Source organism: Mus musculus, chromosome 1, assembly GCF_000001635.26.
Source record: "Mus musculus strain C57BL/6J chromosome 1, GRCm38.p6 C57BL/6J".
Classification (NCBI taxonomy): Eukaryota; Metazoa; Chordata; class Mammalia; order Rodentia; family Muridae; genus Mus; species Mus musculus.
In genome coordinates this window covers 95,618,647-95,637,238 of record NC_000067.6, presented here as the reverse complement: position 1 = coordinate 95,637,238, position 18,592 = coordinate 95,618,647, and the positions used below count along the sequence as shown (strand labels likewise).

Genomic DNA, 18,592 nt, shown 5'->3' with positions numbered 1-18,592 from the left:
AGGAGCATTAGCAGAGTCTATCTGAGGCTAAGAAATGAGAAGAGTGTAAGAAGCCTGTTGGATGCTCCCATAATCGGGGGCAACAGAGGTGAGACTTAGTCTTGGGAAACAGTAAAGTGGCCAAGAAGAGGAAAGAACGCTCAGCAGTGTTTTTCTGTGTACCTGCTCAGCTGGAAGGTTTCAGGGATCACGCAAGAGGAATTCAGAAGCTGATCGGACCTCGTGCTAGAGAGTTTCTTAGAGGTGGAGTTTTTTCTCACCATGCTAATTGAAGGGCTAAGCTGAATCATTCAGCCCACTTAAGAGGCAAGGTGCACCGACGACGACATCTCTAGAAAATGGCAGCGACTGCTAATGGAAGCTAAGTAGTGACTAATTCAACGTTTGTTGTTCTCTGGAACTGCTTGAAGTCTGACTCACCAGTCTCGTTATCTGGGATAAACCCGCTTACATAGGAAGGTCATGTGGTGAACTGCAAAACGAAAACAAAGTGGTTAGTTTAATTCTTTAGATGGCTCTTTGACCAAAAGTGTTGTAAAGAGATGTTCCTGGGTGTGGCCTTAAACAATAAGAGGAAGCCTTAAAAGACACCGTCAATAAGACAAAAAGACCACCAACAGATTGGGAAAGGATCTTTACCTATCCTAAATCAGATAGGGGACTAATATCCAACATATATAAAGAACTCAAGAAGGTGGACTTCAGAAAATCAAATAACCCCATTAAAAAATGGGGCTCAGAACTGAACAAAGAATTCTCACCTGAGGAATACCGAATGGCAGAGAAGCACTTGAAAAAATGTTCAACATCCTTAATCATCAGGGAAATGCAAATCAAAACAACCCTGAGATTCCACCTCACACCAGTCAGAATGGCTAAGATCAAAAATTCAGGTGACAGCAGATGCTGGCAAGGATGTGGAGAAAGAGGAACACTCCTCCATTGTTGGTGGGAGTGCAGGCTTGTACAACCACTCTGGAAATCAGTCTGGCGGTTCCTCAGAAAACTGGACATAGTACTACCGGAGGATCCAGCAATACCTCTCCTGGGCATATATCCAGAAGATGCCCCAACAGGTAAGAAGGACACATGCTCCACTATGTTCATAGCAGCCTTATTTATAATAGCCAGAAGCTGGAAAGAACCTAGATGCCCCTCAACAGAGGAATGGATACAGAAAATGTGGTACATCTACACAATGGAGTACTACTCAGCTATTAAAAAGAATGAATTTATGAAATTCCTAGCCAAATGGATGGACCTGGAGGGCATCATCCTGAGTGAGGTAACACATTCACAAAGAAACTCACACAATATGTATTCACTGATAAGTGGATATTAGCCCCAAACCTAGGATACCCAAGATATAAGATATAATTTGCTAAACACATGAAACTCAAGGAGAATGAAGACTGAAGTGTGGACACTATGCCCCTCCTTAGATTTGGGAACAAAACACCCATGGAAGGAGTTACAGAGACGGAGTTTGGAGCTGAGATGAAAGGATGGACCATGTAGAGACTGCCATAGCCAGGGATCCACCCCATAATCAGCATCCAAACGCTGACACCATTGCATACACTAGCAAGATTTTATTGAAAGGACGCAGATGTAGCTGTCTCTTGTGAGACTATGCCGGGGCCCAGCAAACACAGAAGTGGATGCTCACAGTCAGCTAATGGATGGATCATAGGGCTCCCAATGGAGGAGCTAGAGAAAGTAGCCAAGGAGCTAAAGGGATCTGCAACCCTATAGGTGGAACAACATTATGAGCTAACCAGTACCCCGGAGCTCTTGACTCTAGCTGCATATATATCAAAAGATGGCCTAGTCGGCCATCACTGGAAAGAGAGGCCCATTGGACTTGCAAACTTTATATGCCCCAGTACAGGGGAATACCAGGGCCAAAAAGGGGGAGTGGGTGGGCAGGGGAGTGGGGGTGGGTGGATATGGGGGACTTTTGGTATAGCATTGGAAATGTAAATGAGTTAAATACCTAATAAAAAATGGAAAAAAAAAAAAAAAAAGGAAGCCTTGAAGAGATGGAGCTTTCCAAATGTCTAGGAGCGCTCTGACAGTAAAGAATGCTTGTTACCTTTCAGGACTGAACAGATCTGAGGGGTTTATGGCATTTTTACCATGCTTCCAAGAGAGCACTCCCCTTCTAAGTTACAAGAGACGGTCAGCGGTTTTCTACAAAGAGGCAAAGTGAGAGTAGAAGCAGAAAATAAAAAAAAAACAAAACAACAAAACAATTCTTAGAGAACATAGACATCAGAGGAAGAGGACGAACTTTACTCAGGAATACCACTCTAACAGTTTGATTATTATATATATATTTTTTTTTCAGCTATTGTGCCTGTGACTATTGATGAGTGAGAGAAGACTATTCCCTGAGTTCAGACCATGACACTCTCAGGCAATGAGGACAATTAGCAGCTACACTATGAGTTCTGCGGTCTGTTAGCATTTCAGAATTTCCTTATATTGCTGAGACACATGGAGAAAATGGCAGTTATCCTGTATGTCCAATACTGCTTAGCACACATATTTCATTGCTAAGTAACCTGTTGTTAGGTTTAACTTGAGGAACATAATTTTTGCCAATCATTGTCCACATTGGGCCTCCACTCCCCTTTTTTTCTATTGACTTCTGTGTTTCAATCTCCCTCAATTCCCGTTTTTTCAATCTTTCTTTAAAAACAAATACTGATTGAATTAGCTATACTACTTAAAATTAAACAGGTCCCAAAGAGAAATGTGATGAAAATGAAGCTTGACTTTGATTAAAACTGTGGATGTGTAACAGAATATTTTATAATGTCTGCCTGATCTCCCAGATCTTGTCTCTTAAAAATGCTACTGTAAGCAGTCTGGTTTTGCTCTTATCTAAAATCGTGGAACAGTTTTTCTTACTTAAGTGTCTTGCTTGAAGTCCTAAAAGAGGTATACATTTAATATTATACACATGTTACTACATCCACTTCACAGAATATTTTGGCATTTTTATTATCTGTCATCTAAAAATACATTTATTTCAATATTAATTAATTATTTTTTCATCATTTACATTGAACACATTTTAAAAATAATATCCATGCTTTTAATAAGATAAAATTCTGCAAGAGAGGAATAGAAAGTCAAATATTCATTATGTAGGTTTTTAAGTTAAACTCCATAAATAAGATTTCCTTATCCCTCCCACCAAAGAAAGCCAACTTGTGTTGAGAAATCTCTAGATAGGGTGGGGGGAGGGGAAGTATATCAGAGATTAAGAAAAAATTTACCTCCTTTTTGGTCAACACATATTGGAGTCACTAATGTGATGAAAATCACATCCATTCCCCCCATTGGGTGCAAAGGAACTTGTTACCAAGTTCTCTCTCTTGCTTTGGTATTTCCCCTTGCCCAGGGAACAGCAGTAAGATAATAAGCATAAAATGTGCCTGTCCTATAGACAAGCCATGACAGATTTCCTTTAATTCATTTTTATATCAATGGGAATATGTAACAGTGTCTTTATTAGGTTATTATTTGAGAATCACAGCATGCTATGGACTCCATGAAATCAAATAACCCCATTAAAAAATGGGGCTCAGAACTGAACAAAGAATTCTCACCTGAGGAATACCGAATGGCAGAGAAGCACCTGAAAAAAATGTTCAACATCCTTAATCATCAGGGAAATGCAAATCAAAACAACCCTGAGATTCCACCTTACACCAGTCAGAATAGCTAAGATCAAAAATTCAGGTGACAGCAGATGCTGGCGAGGATGTGGAGAAAGAGGAATACTCCTCCATTGTTGGTGGGATTGCAAGCTTGTACAACCACTCTGGAAATCAGTTTGGTGGTTCCTCAGAAAATTGGACATATACTACTGGAGGATCCCACAATACCTCTCCTGGGCATATATCCAGAAGATGTCCCAACCGGTAAGAAGGACGCATGCTCTACTATGTTCATAGCAGCCTTATTTATGATAGCCAGAAGCTGGAAAGAACCCAGATGCCCTCAAAGGAATGGATACAGAAAATGTGGTACATTTACACAATGGAGTACTACTCAGCTATTAAAAAGAATGAATTTATGAAATTCCTAAGCAAATGGATGGACCTGGAGGGCATCATCCTGAGTGAGGTAACCCAATCACAAAGGAACTCACACAATATGTACTCACTGATAAGTTGATATTAGCCCAGAAACTTAGGATACCCAAGATATAAGATACAATTTGCTAAATGCATGAAACTCAAGAACGAAGACCAAAGTGTGGACACTTTGCCCCTTCTTAGAAATGGGAACAAAGCACCCATGGAAGGAGTTACAGAGACAAAATTTAGAGCTGTGATGAAAGGATGGACCATCTAGTGATTGCCATATCCAGGGATCCATCCCATAATCAGTTTCCAAACGCTGACATCATTGCATACACTAGCAAGATTTTGCTGAAAGGACCCAAATATAGCTGTCTCTTGTGAGACTATGCCGGGGCCTAGCAAACACAGAAGTGGATGCTCACAGTCAGCTATTGGATGGGTCACAAGGCCCCCAATGGAGGAGGTAGAGAAAGTACCCAAGGAGCTAAAGGGAACTGCAACCCTATAGGTGGATCAACATTATGAACTAACCAGTACCCTGAGCTCTTGTCTCTAGCTGCATATGTATCAAAAGATGGCCTAGTCAGCCATCACTGGAAAGAGAGGCCCTTTGGACTTGCAAACTTTATATGCCTCTTACAGGGGAACGCCCGGGCCAAAAAGGGGGAGTGGGTGGGTAGGGGATGGGGGTGGGTGGGTATGGGGGACTTTTGGGATAGCATTGGAAATGTAAACGAGGAAAATACCTAATTAAAAAAAAAGAGGAAAAAAATGAAAACATTTTCATTTAACATGAGGTGTGTAGAAAAACAATCATATAAGTATGGGATCACAGAAGAGAATTCAAGTTCTTAATGTCAGAGTCATCCTCACTCCTGCCAATACTATATCAATGATGTAGGAACAGCCCCAACAGAGAACTTACAAATTAAGATCTCTTGTGTATGTGTTTTTTTTTTAGTTTTCATTTGTTGAGAATAAATGGGAAGCACAAAATTTGATTTGATTAAAGACAAAGGAACTCACAGTTATTAACTGCTCATATCTGCACACAGTAGTTTGACTGAAAAGAACAACAACAACAAAGAGAGTTTCATTTCGAAACTGGCCAACATTAAGGACGTTAAGAATAATCTGAGTAACTTTACACAGCAGTTCATAAATTTCTGAGTCACCTTCTGTTTAGTTCTGAAAGCTTCAGTTTCAAAGAAGATATTTCAAAAGACTGAAGCATTTTACTGAGAAAACAGTTACAGCCTTCCTCTCTCAGCAAATGAGCTGCTCACCAATGTGGACTAGTCCATGGAAATGCTGCTGAGAAGCTCCGGTGGTTCAGTATAGTGGCTTATTTACAATGTCTTTGATTGTACCCCATTTTGCCAATTACATAGCTAGATACCTGGTTTATCCTTGTAGCCATTTGTTGCCTACACGTAGACATGATTCTATTCTTCATTTCTAGTAGACTAAAAGCATGCTACTCACTCCCAGAAGAGTGACAAATTGCCTTTTTCTTGCCAATACAAGCTACATTCTATGATGTATCTTTCTGTCTTATTTTCAGTACATTTACTGTCACTCTTCTTGAAGTCTTATGGGGCTATGTTCAAGTTGGCAAAATACTATACATGAATTTATTATTTATTCTTCTATCCCTAGTTGTTCTTCTATGGTTTTATTTTTGACGTTATGATAAAATGACGTCTTTCTTCCTCTCCTTTTCTCCATCCAAACTCTCCTATACACCCCTCCCTGATTTTTTCATACCATCACTACTTTGGTTTATTAACTCATTAGACGTATATTTGTAAGTATGCATATATTTCTAGATATAACATGCTAAGTCTGTGTCATGCTACTCATATATCTGCTTTCAGAGCTGGCCATTTGGAATTGGAATAAGATTGGTGTGTTCTTTTCTAAAGATGACTATGTCCCCCACTGTCTGCATTCCTACAGTTATTTATGTAAGGATGAGGCCACTTCCATTCACTCAAATATTTCTATTAGTATTGTTCTTGCTCAGCTCATGTTTAAGCAGTCATGCTGGTGAGAACTCGTGAGTATATCTGTTGACATTACTAGGAGACACAGTGTTCTTTAAGTAAACACCGTCCTCATTTAACTATGTTTAGTTGCATTTAAATTTATATGTTTTTCCTCTAAGGTCAATCCTTTTCTCAAACAAACAAACAAACAAACAAGTAAACAAACAAAAACATAATGTAGGATTCTCTTTGCTTCCAAAGTAGAAAGTGTTTTCTGTTAGTACTAGCTCTAATTGTTGAATTTCTTTTAAACACTTAACTGAATTTTAAGTTTCTGTTCAAACTTATATATTTTTTTTTACTTATTATTAGTCTTTTGAGAATTTTGCACAAGGGATTTTGATCTTTCTGACCCTGTCTTCACTCTTAGATATACTCTCCCTTCAGTATCCACCCAACCTTGGGCCCTTTTCCCCATCTATAAAGTCTAATTTGCACTATTCCTATATTCTTTTGTATGCGGTCTTCCACTGTATGGTGGCAGACTTACCAAATGCAATATGCTTAAGGAACTGATATTCCTCTCCAAGCAGCTATCAGTTGACAATAGCTCCTGGGGTAGGAATTTGTGCCAACTTTTCCTCTCCATTATAGGATTTATCTGGCTTGAGCTTGCATGGGGCTTGTTCATGCTCTTCCAATTGTTGAGTTCAGAGTGCAGCTGCCCTACTATGTCAGGAGGACAATATTTGCTTTTATTTATCCATCATATCTAGGTCTTAGAAACTTTTTCTTCTTCTTTTATGACCCTTAGTACCAGAAGGAGGAGATGTGATAAAGATGCTGCATTTAGGGCTGAGCATACCACAGTCCCTTATTCTGTGTATCTTGTCCAGTAGTAGATCTCTGTGGTAATGACAATCGACTTCAAAGAGTTGCTTCTCCAATGAGAGTTCAAAGATGCAATCATCTTTGTTAGATTGTACAAGTTAGTTAAACATTATGCCCATTTACCATACACATGCCCAGGCAATCATGTGTGTAAACCAACTTTAGATAGTGTTAAAATAGTAGATGTTGGGGAGTATTGGATGAGATGAGGGAATTTTACCCTGTAAGAGAATATACGCATAGAGTAAATCATTAGTTTCTTCCTAATGGATGATTTAACAGTTTAGCTTTTTTACTCTTTTCAGTATAATTGGTCCTGATTTTTTTTATATTATTAATATCGTGAAGAAAAGATGCTATTTATAATGAGAAAGAAGTACTCTGAGTTTTGTGGATTTTCCAATTTCTTTATATATTTTTTAGCAGTGACGTAAGTATATTGTCATCTCTTATGACAAGGTCCCGCCAATTTTACTCTTAATGTATATCCTTGGATGTTGCATGAGGTATTATCTATAGTAATAATAATACTTAGAATACCATTTTCTCTATAGAAGCCATATACATAGTATAACCAGGTTGATTAAGAGTTTAGCTTATTTTTTATATTGGTATGCAGCCAGTGTTAGAACTTTAGACACTTCTGTGGACATTTGATATCTCAGTTTTTGAGAGGTAGGGGTAGAAGGATCTGGAGTGGCTACCCTCTACAGTAGATATGTTAAAAGCTAAAAGTGTTTATATTAGTGTTTAAGGACAATGTGTGAAGTAAACTACTGTGGAGCCAGTAAATCCGAACAAATAGTAATCAGATGCTCAGTAACCCATGAATATCATGGCAGGGCACTTTTTTCATAGTCGTTCACATTAGGATATGTCAGTGAACTATATTTTCTGTTTAACTTGAGTTTTAGTACTTGAGTTCTAATAGCTTTTCAGGACTATCCTATTCTTACTGCCTTTGTCATAAGGGAAATGATTGCCATATCCTCTCAATTAGTGCCATGGAATAAGAAAAGCTAACATCTCTATTATATGATTAGTGTGAAAAATGATATATACATTAAAATGTAAACTTAAATTTCTAATATGCAAATAATTTTTGTTTTCTCTTTCCCTCTTAACAGTTAATGCTGGATAATAAAGATTTTACTTAGTAATATGATGAGGTAGAAAAGATTTATCATTATAGGCAAAGCTGTTAGAGATCTATGAAAAATATATATTAAGATATATATATATATATAAGGACATACAAGATGATATTTTTACAATAGTGCACACATTTTCTTCTTTAATTAAAGTAAAAATTGTTTGAAATTTTCATTAATGCAACAAAATACACAAGAAAAGAATTAAAATCTCCCGAAACTAATGAGCTATACTACCCTACATTCAATCTTTTGAGAGATTGATAAAAAGAGGAAAAATATCTTTTATGTATGTGTAGGTTTGTTTTCATGAATTTGAAAATTGAATGCATTTGAAAGACCTTTTTCTTTTACAGACAGTTAAGTCTTGTTTGAAGAAATTTTCATTTTCAAACTTATTAAAACATACATTCAAGGAAGCTAAAATAAGTGTATTTAAAAATATCTCAAGTCAAGTATCCACAATTAATATGAAAGAGTTAATACAGTCACAAATCAGTTGGGCACATATTCAAGAAGCTTTCCAAAGTTATCTTTCAATACACAGATGAGATCATATCACATGAATAAAATTAGGTATAGGGTATTTTTATAGCATCTTGATCCTATGGTCAAAGTCAGAAACACAGAATCCTTGCCTTTTACCCATGTGCAAACAGGGGTGCAGATGACCCTGGGATGCAGGAACCTACAGCATCCAGAGGAATAGCAAGGGAAGTCTCTGAAAGGCAGGCTAAAGACATCAATTCCATTTTCTCATTTTGTTCAATGTAGGCCTCCTGAAGGCAATTGTAAATATATTTGTGGACAGTACTGCAAAAATAATCTCCTTTATCTCAGAGTATTAAAAAATCAAAATGATTCAGGAACATCCAAGAATGTTGAAAAGACTCAAGCCTGGCAAATGAGACAGATATGACCAACAAGTTCATTGTGTTTTCTTTACTAGCAAGCAGTTAAGATTCCCTTCTGCATAACAACAAAGTCTCTGTGCACTCACCATTATAAATTCATTTATTATGAACTGCTAATGTATGGATTTGTGAAGACAAACAAAAAAATGACAGATTGGATAAATGGGGCTCTACTGGGAGTTAACATCTTTATTGAAAGTAATATTTCTAACATTTTGTTTACTTATTTTACATGTAAATTTACCAGGCAGATTAATTGGGGAGATTTGGTTTTGTTTTGTTTTTCTGCTGCCTATTGATGAAAACCTGATGGCTCCTTGTTCTTCATGAGCACGCTGTTTTATGGGTGAATTTTTCATATTTATTTTCCATTTTTCCATTAATTTTTCCTCAGGTGCAATCTAGCTCCTGTGGTGGAGTTCGCTGCTGATGTGGGGACTAAATCAGATTTTATTACCATGAATCCATCAGTTGTGCAAAGAGCATTTGGAGGCTTTCGGAATGAGAGTGACAGAGAAAAATTTGTGCATAGACTCTCCATGCTGAATGACAGCGTCCTTTGGATTCCTGCCTTCATGGTCAAAGGAGGAGAGAAGCACGTGGAGTGGGTTAATGCATTAATCCTTAAGAACAAACTGCAAGTGCGAACTGCCTATCCATCACTTAGACTTATTCATGCAGTCAGAGGGTAAGTGGCTGGAAAGGACCAGTCTGTCCTTGACACAATAGAACGTGTAACTAAAGAATGTCTCTGAGGCATGGAGCATCGCTAAATCTTCCGAAATAAACAACGATTTCATTATAATGAGTTCTATATCTTCAAATATGCATTTTATGTACTTAGTCTTTCTGCTCAACCACATTGAAAAAACAGATTGCTGAATTTGACATTCGTGCCTGCTCATGAACAGACTACTGATTTTGGTTTATTTTTCCTTCAATAAAAGGTAATAAGAATGCATAGTAAAATTGATGATTTAGAATGACAGGCTGCAACCAAAAGTCTAAGCGTCTGCTAGGAAATGTGATAGACATGCAAGCACTAGCCTTGTTTGAAGAGCAAATAAGGTCCATCTGTAGCTAAGAATCCAAGTAGTAGGGGATGTCCATCTCAAGGTACCATTTCCATTTCAATATAATATTTTGTAATTAAAGCCATATAAGGAATAATCTATTGCTTAAGTATGAGAGATGATGAAAAGGCCAAGGGTACTTATGTACACAGTATGTTAAATAGATCAAAGATAGACATTTCTGTAGGCTTAGGAATGTGCCTTAAGCACCGCATACTGTAAATGAAAAAAATCAATGCAGGCCTTGATGGTGAACGCATGGGTCTGTGTCATTCCAGTAACATTGTAACAGGGCATTTTGGTTGGGGATGTGTAATTTCCCCCTCTCGTTCACAAGGCTTCAAAGCTAGGCTTGCGATTTGAAAACATGATAATAATTGTAATGATTAATAAAATGAGAGATGGGAAAAAGCTGGAGAAAAGACAGGCTGGAGTGACAAATAATTTAGGATTTGGAGGGAGGGGAAGGGAAACAGAGAAGGAGCGGGAGATGGAGGCTGAGAGACATGGTCATAAGAGAGGAGGGAGGGGGAAGGAGAAAGGGGCAGAGTATGGGGAGATGACATGAGTATGCACAGAGTCCATTGTGAGCACCGAAACCAGGCTGCTAAATCAAGTTGGGATATGGCTGTATCAAGTACAATGTCATTTCTGAATTTGAGATGGCACATCTTTCAATTGAACAAATAATTTAATTAATTTGCTCATAGAAAAACAAAGATATAGGGTGAACATGGTAGATATGGAAAACAACAACAAAAACAACCCTAAGTTTAGGATAACAAATAAATATAGTGATAGAATTTTTCCCTTTTTTTATTAGATATTTTCTTCATTTACATTTCAAATGCTATCCCAAAAGTGCCCTATACCCTCCCCCAACCCTGCTTCCCACCCCACCTACTCCTGCTTCCTGGCGCTGGCTTTCCCCTGTACTGAAGGGCCTCTCCTCCCATTGATGGGCTACTAGGTCATCTTCTGCTACATATGCAACTAGAGTTACTGTTTAGTTCATCGTTGTTCCTCCTAGAATTTCTAAAAGAAGAAGCAAACATCTAAACTCAGAGTTAAAGAAGCCTTCTTTGAATAATAGAAACCATATTCAAATGGTTTTCATTTTATTTTTAATTTTTGTTCTTTACTCTAATATTTCCCTGCAAAGGTTCACCATTTCCTATTTAGCCTCAAGGTTTCCATACACCATGCTTTTCTGTTCACAATTAAATTTGTCATGATTGGATCAAGTTATTCAACAGTTACTACTGTATTCACCTAAACGTGAATACACACACACACACACACACACACACACACACTTAGATTATAACTAAAGTAACATTTATTTCTAAATGTGTAAATATTCTTTGATTTAAAATGTTTACCCAAAAGAATGGCATATCATTAGCAAAGAGTAGAATAAGAATGTATTTTGTTATAAACTCATATTATCATATTATTCTGAAAAAGAGATCTCCTTCTAAATATAGCTACATATCGTCCAGTGATAGATGATCGGGGCTAAAAAGCATACATTCAACTCCCTGGTTCAAGAAAGCATAAAGGAATTTTAATAGAACCACTAAGTTAAAATATAACCACTAATATCTGACTAATATTTTTTTAACCAATAGCAAAAGCAGAATCCAAAAGAGGAGTCACAGTTGAAGTTACTAGCCAGTTAGAAACACATGTACTTAAAAATACTAATGGAAGTATTTATGGATACTTTCATGTGTTAACTTTGTTTTCTTTGTGTGCTCAAAACCATCTGCTACCTCCCACACTGGCCTGTAACTCCTGGGTCACCCAAGTTATTCTCCTGCCTCAACTTTCTAGTAACTAAGAAAACCAGCACATCTATTTAACCTTGTACAAACGTTCAGACGTTAAAAAAAATGCCAGTTATTTTTACTTCAGTTATAAGTATTTTATGTTTCATCTTATTTACTTTAGTACCATAGTGACTTTGAAAAGTAATTTAATAATTAATGAGTGCTGCAATCCAAAGGACTTTAAGATAAAACTTGTAGATACAAAGTGTGACATGTTAAATAGCGATTGCCATGCCTTATCCAGTTAACTGGTGTGCTTCTTGACTTTGCTGGAAGGTGTATCACTATGTTTCTATTCATATAATGGGGTATCCTCCTGTAAGGTAAAGAGATTGACTCCCAGAAGGTGGCAAGCATATAAACTAGTTCTGGGGTATCGATCATCTTTCAATTAGCACGGAACTTATACACATGGTATGTCAAAAGTAAATTCATTTATGGCCTTATAAAACTAATATTACTGGTAGTGAATCATTTCAACATAGTTTTATGAAGCTAGAACCCAGAAAAAGAATAGTAAAATACAAACACTAACAAGCCAAGAATGAAAATCACTGACAAAAGAATATGTCATGCCTGAAATTAACAAGATCAAACTCCAAAACACCTGTCAAATCTTTCTTATTTCCGAGCAGTAAGTCCTACTGGCTTAGTAATCTGGAAACCCCATTGTAAAAAGCTTTAACAAAATAGTTTCAGATCCTCTGTTGCTTACTGGGTTGAACTATTGGTGAAAGGTTACGGGGCCAGAGCACACATTTTTAGACCATAACTATGACTCTGACGTGTGAAGGCTTTTCTGAGTGCCGTCGTTCAACAGGAAAATGTGTGTGTGATAATAGACCTCAAGATTCCTGAAGCTGAGGATAACTTGGAAATCACCACACAGTCAGATTTCAGTATTTAAACTTTACCCTATGAAATTAGTGAAACTGCTAACTTTACACACTGACGTAATTCTTGCTTTGTTTCTTGCACCAAAAAAGAAAGTATTGAAACACAAGGATAGGGTTAGAATTTGTTGTAATGTATGATGATTTTGAATGTCATATGAAGCGAGGTCAGAGGAAAATATAGCAGACTCTTGCAAAAACAATGAAAGGATAATCTAAGAGATGAACAAATCTGAATTAAAATCTAATGGCTGTCAGTTTACTGGGCAGGAATAAGGAAAATCAACTATATAAATTTTCACATTTCACTAAATGCAGAATTTTTATTTTAAAGTCTTAATCATCACTTGTTAACTCACAATGGCATTTTAAAGATGGAAGTTTATATAAACATGTGGGGGAGAGTAAGATAAAATTTAATTAATGTCTCTTAGAGTCATTGTGAATTTTTTTCAAATAAGATTTTTTTAAGAGAGAGAATATTTTAGAATTTTTTTAGGAATTTTGTTTTTTAGGAATATGTAACACAGCCCTGATGTTTTGGGATAAAACTGTTCATGACTTTAACTATCTAAAGTTTACTGATTGTAAACTCTAAATCTCTGAACATAAGATATGTAAGAATGTCAAATTATGCTCACTTTTGTGCTAAGTCTTTTTAAATATTCTCAGGAATTCCTTGGCCTTCACCTCTTAAAAAGGCTAATGAATTTTTTGTTGTTTTTAATTATGAATCCATATGCACCTTTCATAAATATTTTCATTTAAAGTCTATTTTGGGTTGCTCTTAGAGTCCCTGCCTCAAAAGGAGGGTTCATTCACTTCAAAATTACTAAGTTAAACTACTCAATGTTTTTCCCATGGTTAATGAGATGTATTTATTCACACATACATGTATACAAACTTGTGCATGTATAAACACATAGAAGCTAATATACATATGTAATATATGTATATTAATTATATTTATATGCATATAAAATATAAATATATTTATATATACATATATGTATATACATATATATATACCTATACATATATACATACACACACACACACATACATACACACAGACAGATAGGCAGATAGATAGGTTGTTCCTGAGTTTAGTCCTCCCGTGAATATCTATAAAAGTAAGTTTTAAAAGATCATATCTTTATGTATAAACATAAATCTGTTGAAAATCAACACACGAAGCATACTGTTTCTAACATAGATATTTAAATGCAGTAAGCATGTTTTTAAAAATTAAGTATACATTCTTTTCATAAGTATAGCACTAATAACACAATATAGTGTAAGTAATATGCTAATATATTTTATGTGTTAATTCTATTTTACATAATATAGTAATACTGGGAATGCTGAAGTAGTAGAATTTTCAGTTAGAAGAAAGATTGTGCTATACAACAAGGCTGTACAGTATGAAAAGAGAGACTCTACCTAAATCACAACACATATGAAACATAGTGTCAATATTCAATAAATTCCCTTAGTTATGATACATTGCCAACTCAAATGCACACTTGAATTTCTCCCAGTTCTCAGAAATTCATTTTGTCCATTTCAGATATATAACAAAAATCCCTCTGACACTTCATAATTATATTGTTTTATTGTAATTGTTTACTTGAACTTATTTCTGGTCATTTCATCTTGTGTTTAAAACAAATTCTTTTATATTAGTTATTCAATTGACTAATTTTTTTAAAATTATTTTCTCCTGCAGCATAGAACATGTTATTCTCACTAATGTACAGTTGTGTCAATTGCATTGGTCTTTCTTGTTTTACATATTTCTTCACATAAAATTATGTTGAAGAAGATAGTTTTATTTTAACATATTCAGGAATTTTACAGGGCAATTGATGTATTCCTTTGCCATCTACTCTTAAAAATGCCAATATTGCTACATCATAAATGTCACAGGAACATAGGTCTTAGCTAAAGTAAGAGAGAAAAATTACGTTAGGAGAAAGAAAACATAGACCATTTCTGCCCCCATATCCCTACAGAAGTTATCCTTGTGCTGTAGATTATCAAAGGAGAAAAAAAGAAGATACAGCACTTACTGTGCTAAAACCCATGAGAGTTATAGGTTTTAACAGTAACAACAAAAACAATTTCCACATACCTTACATAATCACACTTATTTTCCAATTTTACTAATGACACCTATTTCACATTTCTGTTATTGAGTTTGTCTTTCAGATGTGGCAATCTGCCCGCATAAACATGTGCAAAGATTGATGAAATGCTCTGTGGATATAAGGCACTTCTCTCTGGAAAAAGTGGCATCACTTTAGAAGTCTGAATCAGGCCAGATCCCAGCAGTGTCCCATCGTGCATAGGCAGAAGCATCTCCTAGGTACACATGAGGAATTCACTGTAGTCATTCAAAGCAGGTTGTTTTGGAGTGTTAAATAAATTCAAAGTCACTGAAAGGAAAAATCCTTGGAAAAGGAAAACATTCACTCCAAGTAATGTCTGAAAATGGCTTCCTTGTTTTAATTGGAGCTGGTCCTAAACATTCCCATATGGCTTCCATTTTGACCCATGTGGAGGAGGATAGCTATAATATTTCTTCATAATACATGTGCCATAGCTTAGTATTTTTTTGATTAGCAAGGCAATAGTAGTAGGTAGTTTAAATTAAAGACAGTTTCTATGGATAAATATCTCCGTTTCTCTGTGAATATTCAGTATGCACACATGAGTAACAACCTTTCCTATGAATTAATCTAGTTACACTTTAGGCACAGCATTATTTCTTTGCAGCTACCATAATTTACACTACACTAGGAAATATGACAATATAAATGTCTTACATATGAAAAGACACTCACAGTGGGTGGAGTCAATGTGAACAAATTGTGAATGACATAGTTTTTAAGCTCCTACTCATTTCCCACTGGGACTATAAGAAATCATATTTTATTTGGGAAGAAATTCTACTTATACAATTTATTTATATAGAAACTTTCAATGTGCATCTTTGTTATGCGCATATTCTGAGCCACTTCCTGGATATTCCTTGTCCCTCTGCTCTATGCCAAGTTTGGGTTCTCTTTGTTAATCTCAGCTTAATAGTTCCATCGAACACACATTTTGTCTCTGTTTCCTTTCCCAGGAATGGCTTGAGTTCTGTTTCTCCAAGTTCTTCTCACAAGGCATACTTGTCCTTTTTATAGTTTGTCATTAAAATGGCTTAATACTTTTCATAAGAGCAGGGATTCACTGACTCATATCTCTAAATACAAATAGGAAGTTTTAAGTTGTCTGTACATATGTCCTGGCTCTTCAGATTCCCATTCCTGATAACAGGTCCGACAATGTCCAACTGCAGACAACTCTTTCACAGGCATCGAGGTGGAATTCTGTTCCAGAAGCACAAGGGTAATAAACCGCTCTCCTGTTCTAAGACAATAAGAAAACACTTGGTGCATTTTGCTTTCACAGGTCTCAACACAGCAGGAATACTGATTAATTATATCCCTTTGTTAAGAATTTTATTTCTGATGAGAGTGTCAGTCAAATGCTAGTGGCCTAAACTGTCAGTTACAAAGTCGAAACTCTGCCTTACTCCCAGAATGACCTTGTGGGTGAGTTAAATGGCGGAAGATGTAAGGTCTGGGAGGACGGTCCCTCCCTTGCTGGCCAGTTCTTACCAAGCCTTACTGCTTTTGTTTCAGACTGTGTAGATTTTCATTGTCAGTATCAGGTTGCTTCCATAGTGAAAGCAGATTATGTTGCTTGAAGCACACTCCTGTAGAGCAATACTGTTCTTCAACATCAGCGCTGGGATCTGCTCACTCTTCTGCCGAACAGAAAGGTGGAAAGTGGTGTGTCACAGAATAACTAAGAATTTGTCGGAACATGACGCATACAGAGTCTCTCTAATCAGTTCTGTGGACAATGGTTCCTTTGGCTTTATGACAGTTTTTCTTTTGTTTGTTTTTGAGATCGTTTTTCAATCCTCTTTGTCTCTTCCCTTTGCTTCCTTCAAACCCTCCCAAGTATCCTTCTCTGTACACTCTGAAATTCACTGCCTCTTTCTCTCATTAATGTAATATTGTATTTGTATATACATATATTCATAAGAAAACATATTGAGTCCATATAAGGTTACCTATATGTTTACAGGGGCAATCACTTTTAATGGATAATAATTAAGTGTGCTCTACCCATGAGAGGGCCTCCTGTTCTGTCTCCAACTTTACTCAGTTGCCTGTAGTTCTTTGTGTAGCATTCAGGCCTCCTGGGATTTTTCTCATTCAGTTTTCCATGTTCATTGATAACTTCTTATTTAGTTCACATTTAGGCAGTAAATATCAATAAAACTTGCCAGAACTATTTAAATATTAATATCAAGAATTGAGTTTAGGCTGGGCATGGTGGCTCACGCCTTTAATCCCAGCACTTGGGAGGCAGAGGCAGGCAGATCTCTGAGTTTGAGGCCAGCCTGGTCTACAGAGTGAGTTCCAGGACAGCCAGGACTGCACAGAGAAACCCTGTCTCGGGAAAACAAAACAAAACAAAACAAAACAAAACAAAACAAAACAAAACAAAAAAGAATTGAGTTTAGACTCAAATTGTCTTGTTAGAGAGTCAAAATACACTTGTACAAACTGCAAACGTGAATAGCTACAATTATTAAATGGTTGCTAGTTATTGTTCAGCATCTGCAACAGGAGAACCGATGCGCATTGTTAACATTTACAAAGTTTAGTTTAATAGAAAATCATGTATTTTTCTTTTCTCAAATTTATTTTATTTATTTAAAGTGAGATGATTTATTGCATGTAAGTTCTGATTTAACTCTACATTGCATTGAAGAGCTTATTACTCTCAATAGAGTTCATAAGGTCACTGAAATCTCATTGTCACATATAAAATATTTGCATACCAAACATTGATCTGAAATATGTATCTTAGATAAGCTTGAAACCATTATACAGAATTCATTAATGTTTGAGGAAAATATCATAGTCATTAAATTCTATTTGTGAAGAGTAAACCTTCTTTTATAAGTTTAGGGAGTTTACTGATGTATCCCATTGCCACCTAGCCCATCATGTAAGAAAAGTTCCTACTAGCAAAGATCTGCACTGCTAACATTTTATAATTACTGAGATGACTAATGTTTTCCTTTCTTTTTTCTGAAAAATAAATGCCTATATCAAAAATGTTGCTAAGATACTTATTTTACAGGAAATATTTGATATAGATATATTTCTAGAAATTATTTATCATGTACAAAGTGGTGAAAAAGTGATATTTTTCTTTAAAAAGATTTACTGCAGTGGTAAAAATACTTGATTCCCAAACATTCATATATTATAACAGGGTACACCCCTGCTACATAGCATGGCCATTTCTTGACTAGAAAAATATAGATGGCTTCTTTGGCCAGGAGCTGTGACTGGTCTGAACCTTCAAGGAAGATAACAAATTTATGTGCTTTCACAAGTGACAGAATTCTCAGATTGACAGAGCAGCTGCTTATGCAAGGAGTGGGGAAGGTAATTTGGGACTGCTAGCTTAAGGGACTTGGCAAGGACTTGAGTTACATCCTTTGGGATATGTGAGCTCTCACTGGTCAGCGAGTCACAGTGGAGTTTCCAAAGAGGATTAAAGGTCAGATGGCAGTACCGACCAGCGTTTGCAGGAATTCCAATTCTGATGCTGTGTCATAACAGTGAACTGAATACTAGCCATTCTGAATTTAGTATACTGAATACTAAAGTTCC

The 18,592-nt window shown here is 36.2% G+C and overlaps 1 protein-coding gene across 3 annotated transcripts in view; it reads left to right on the top strand.

Annotated features, from left to right (window-relative positions):
- St8sia4 (ST8 alpha-N-acetyl-neuraminide alpha-2,8-sialyltransferase 4) overlaps positions 1-18,592 on the top strand; it is an 80,036-nt gene that overhangs the window by 30,479 nt on the left and 30,965 nt on the right. Inside the window, exon 4 of one of the 3 annotated variants that reach the window (NM_009183.2) lies at positions 9,439-9,732. The exons of 1 other annotated variant lie outside the window; for it this stretch is intronic. In NM_009183.2, coding sequence (NP_033209.1) covers positions 9,439-9,732 — 294 coding nt within the window. Of the gene's footprint in view, positions 1-9,438; positions 9,997-18,592 lie in introns of those variants that run through there. One more of the 3 variants, NM_001159745.1, reaches the window with a different exon arrangement.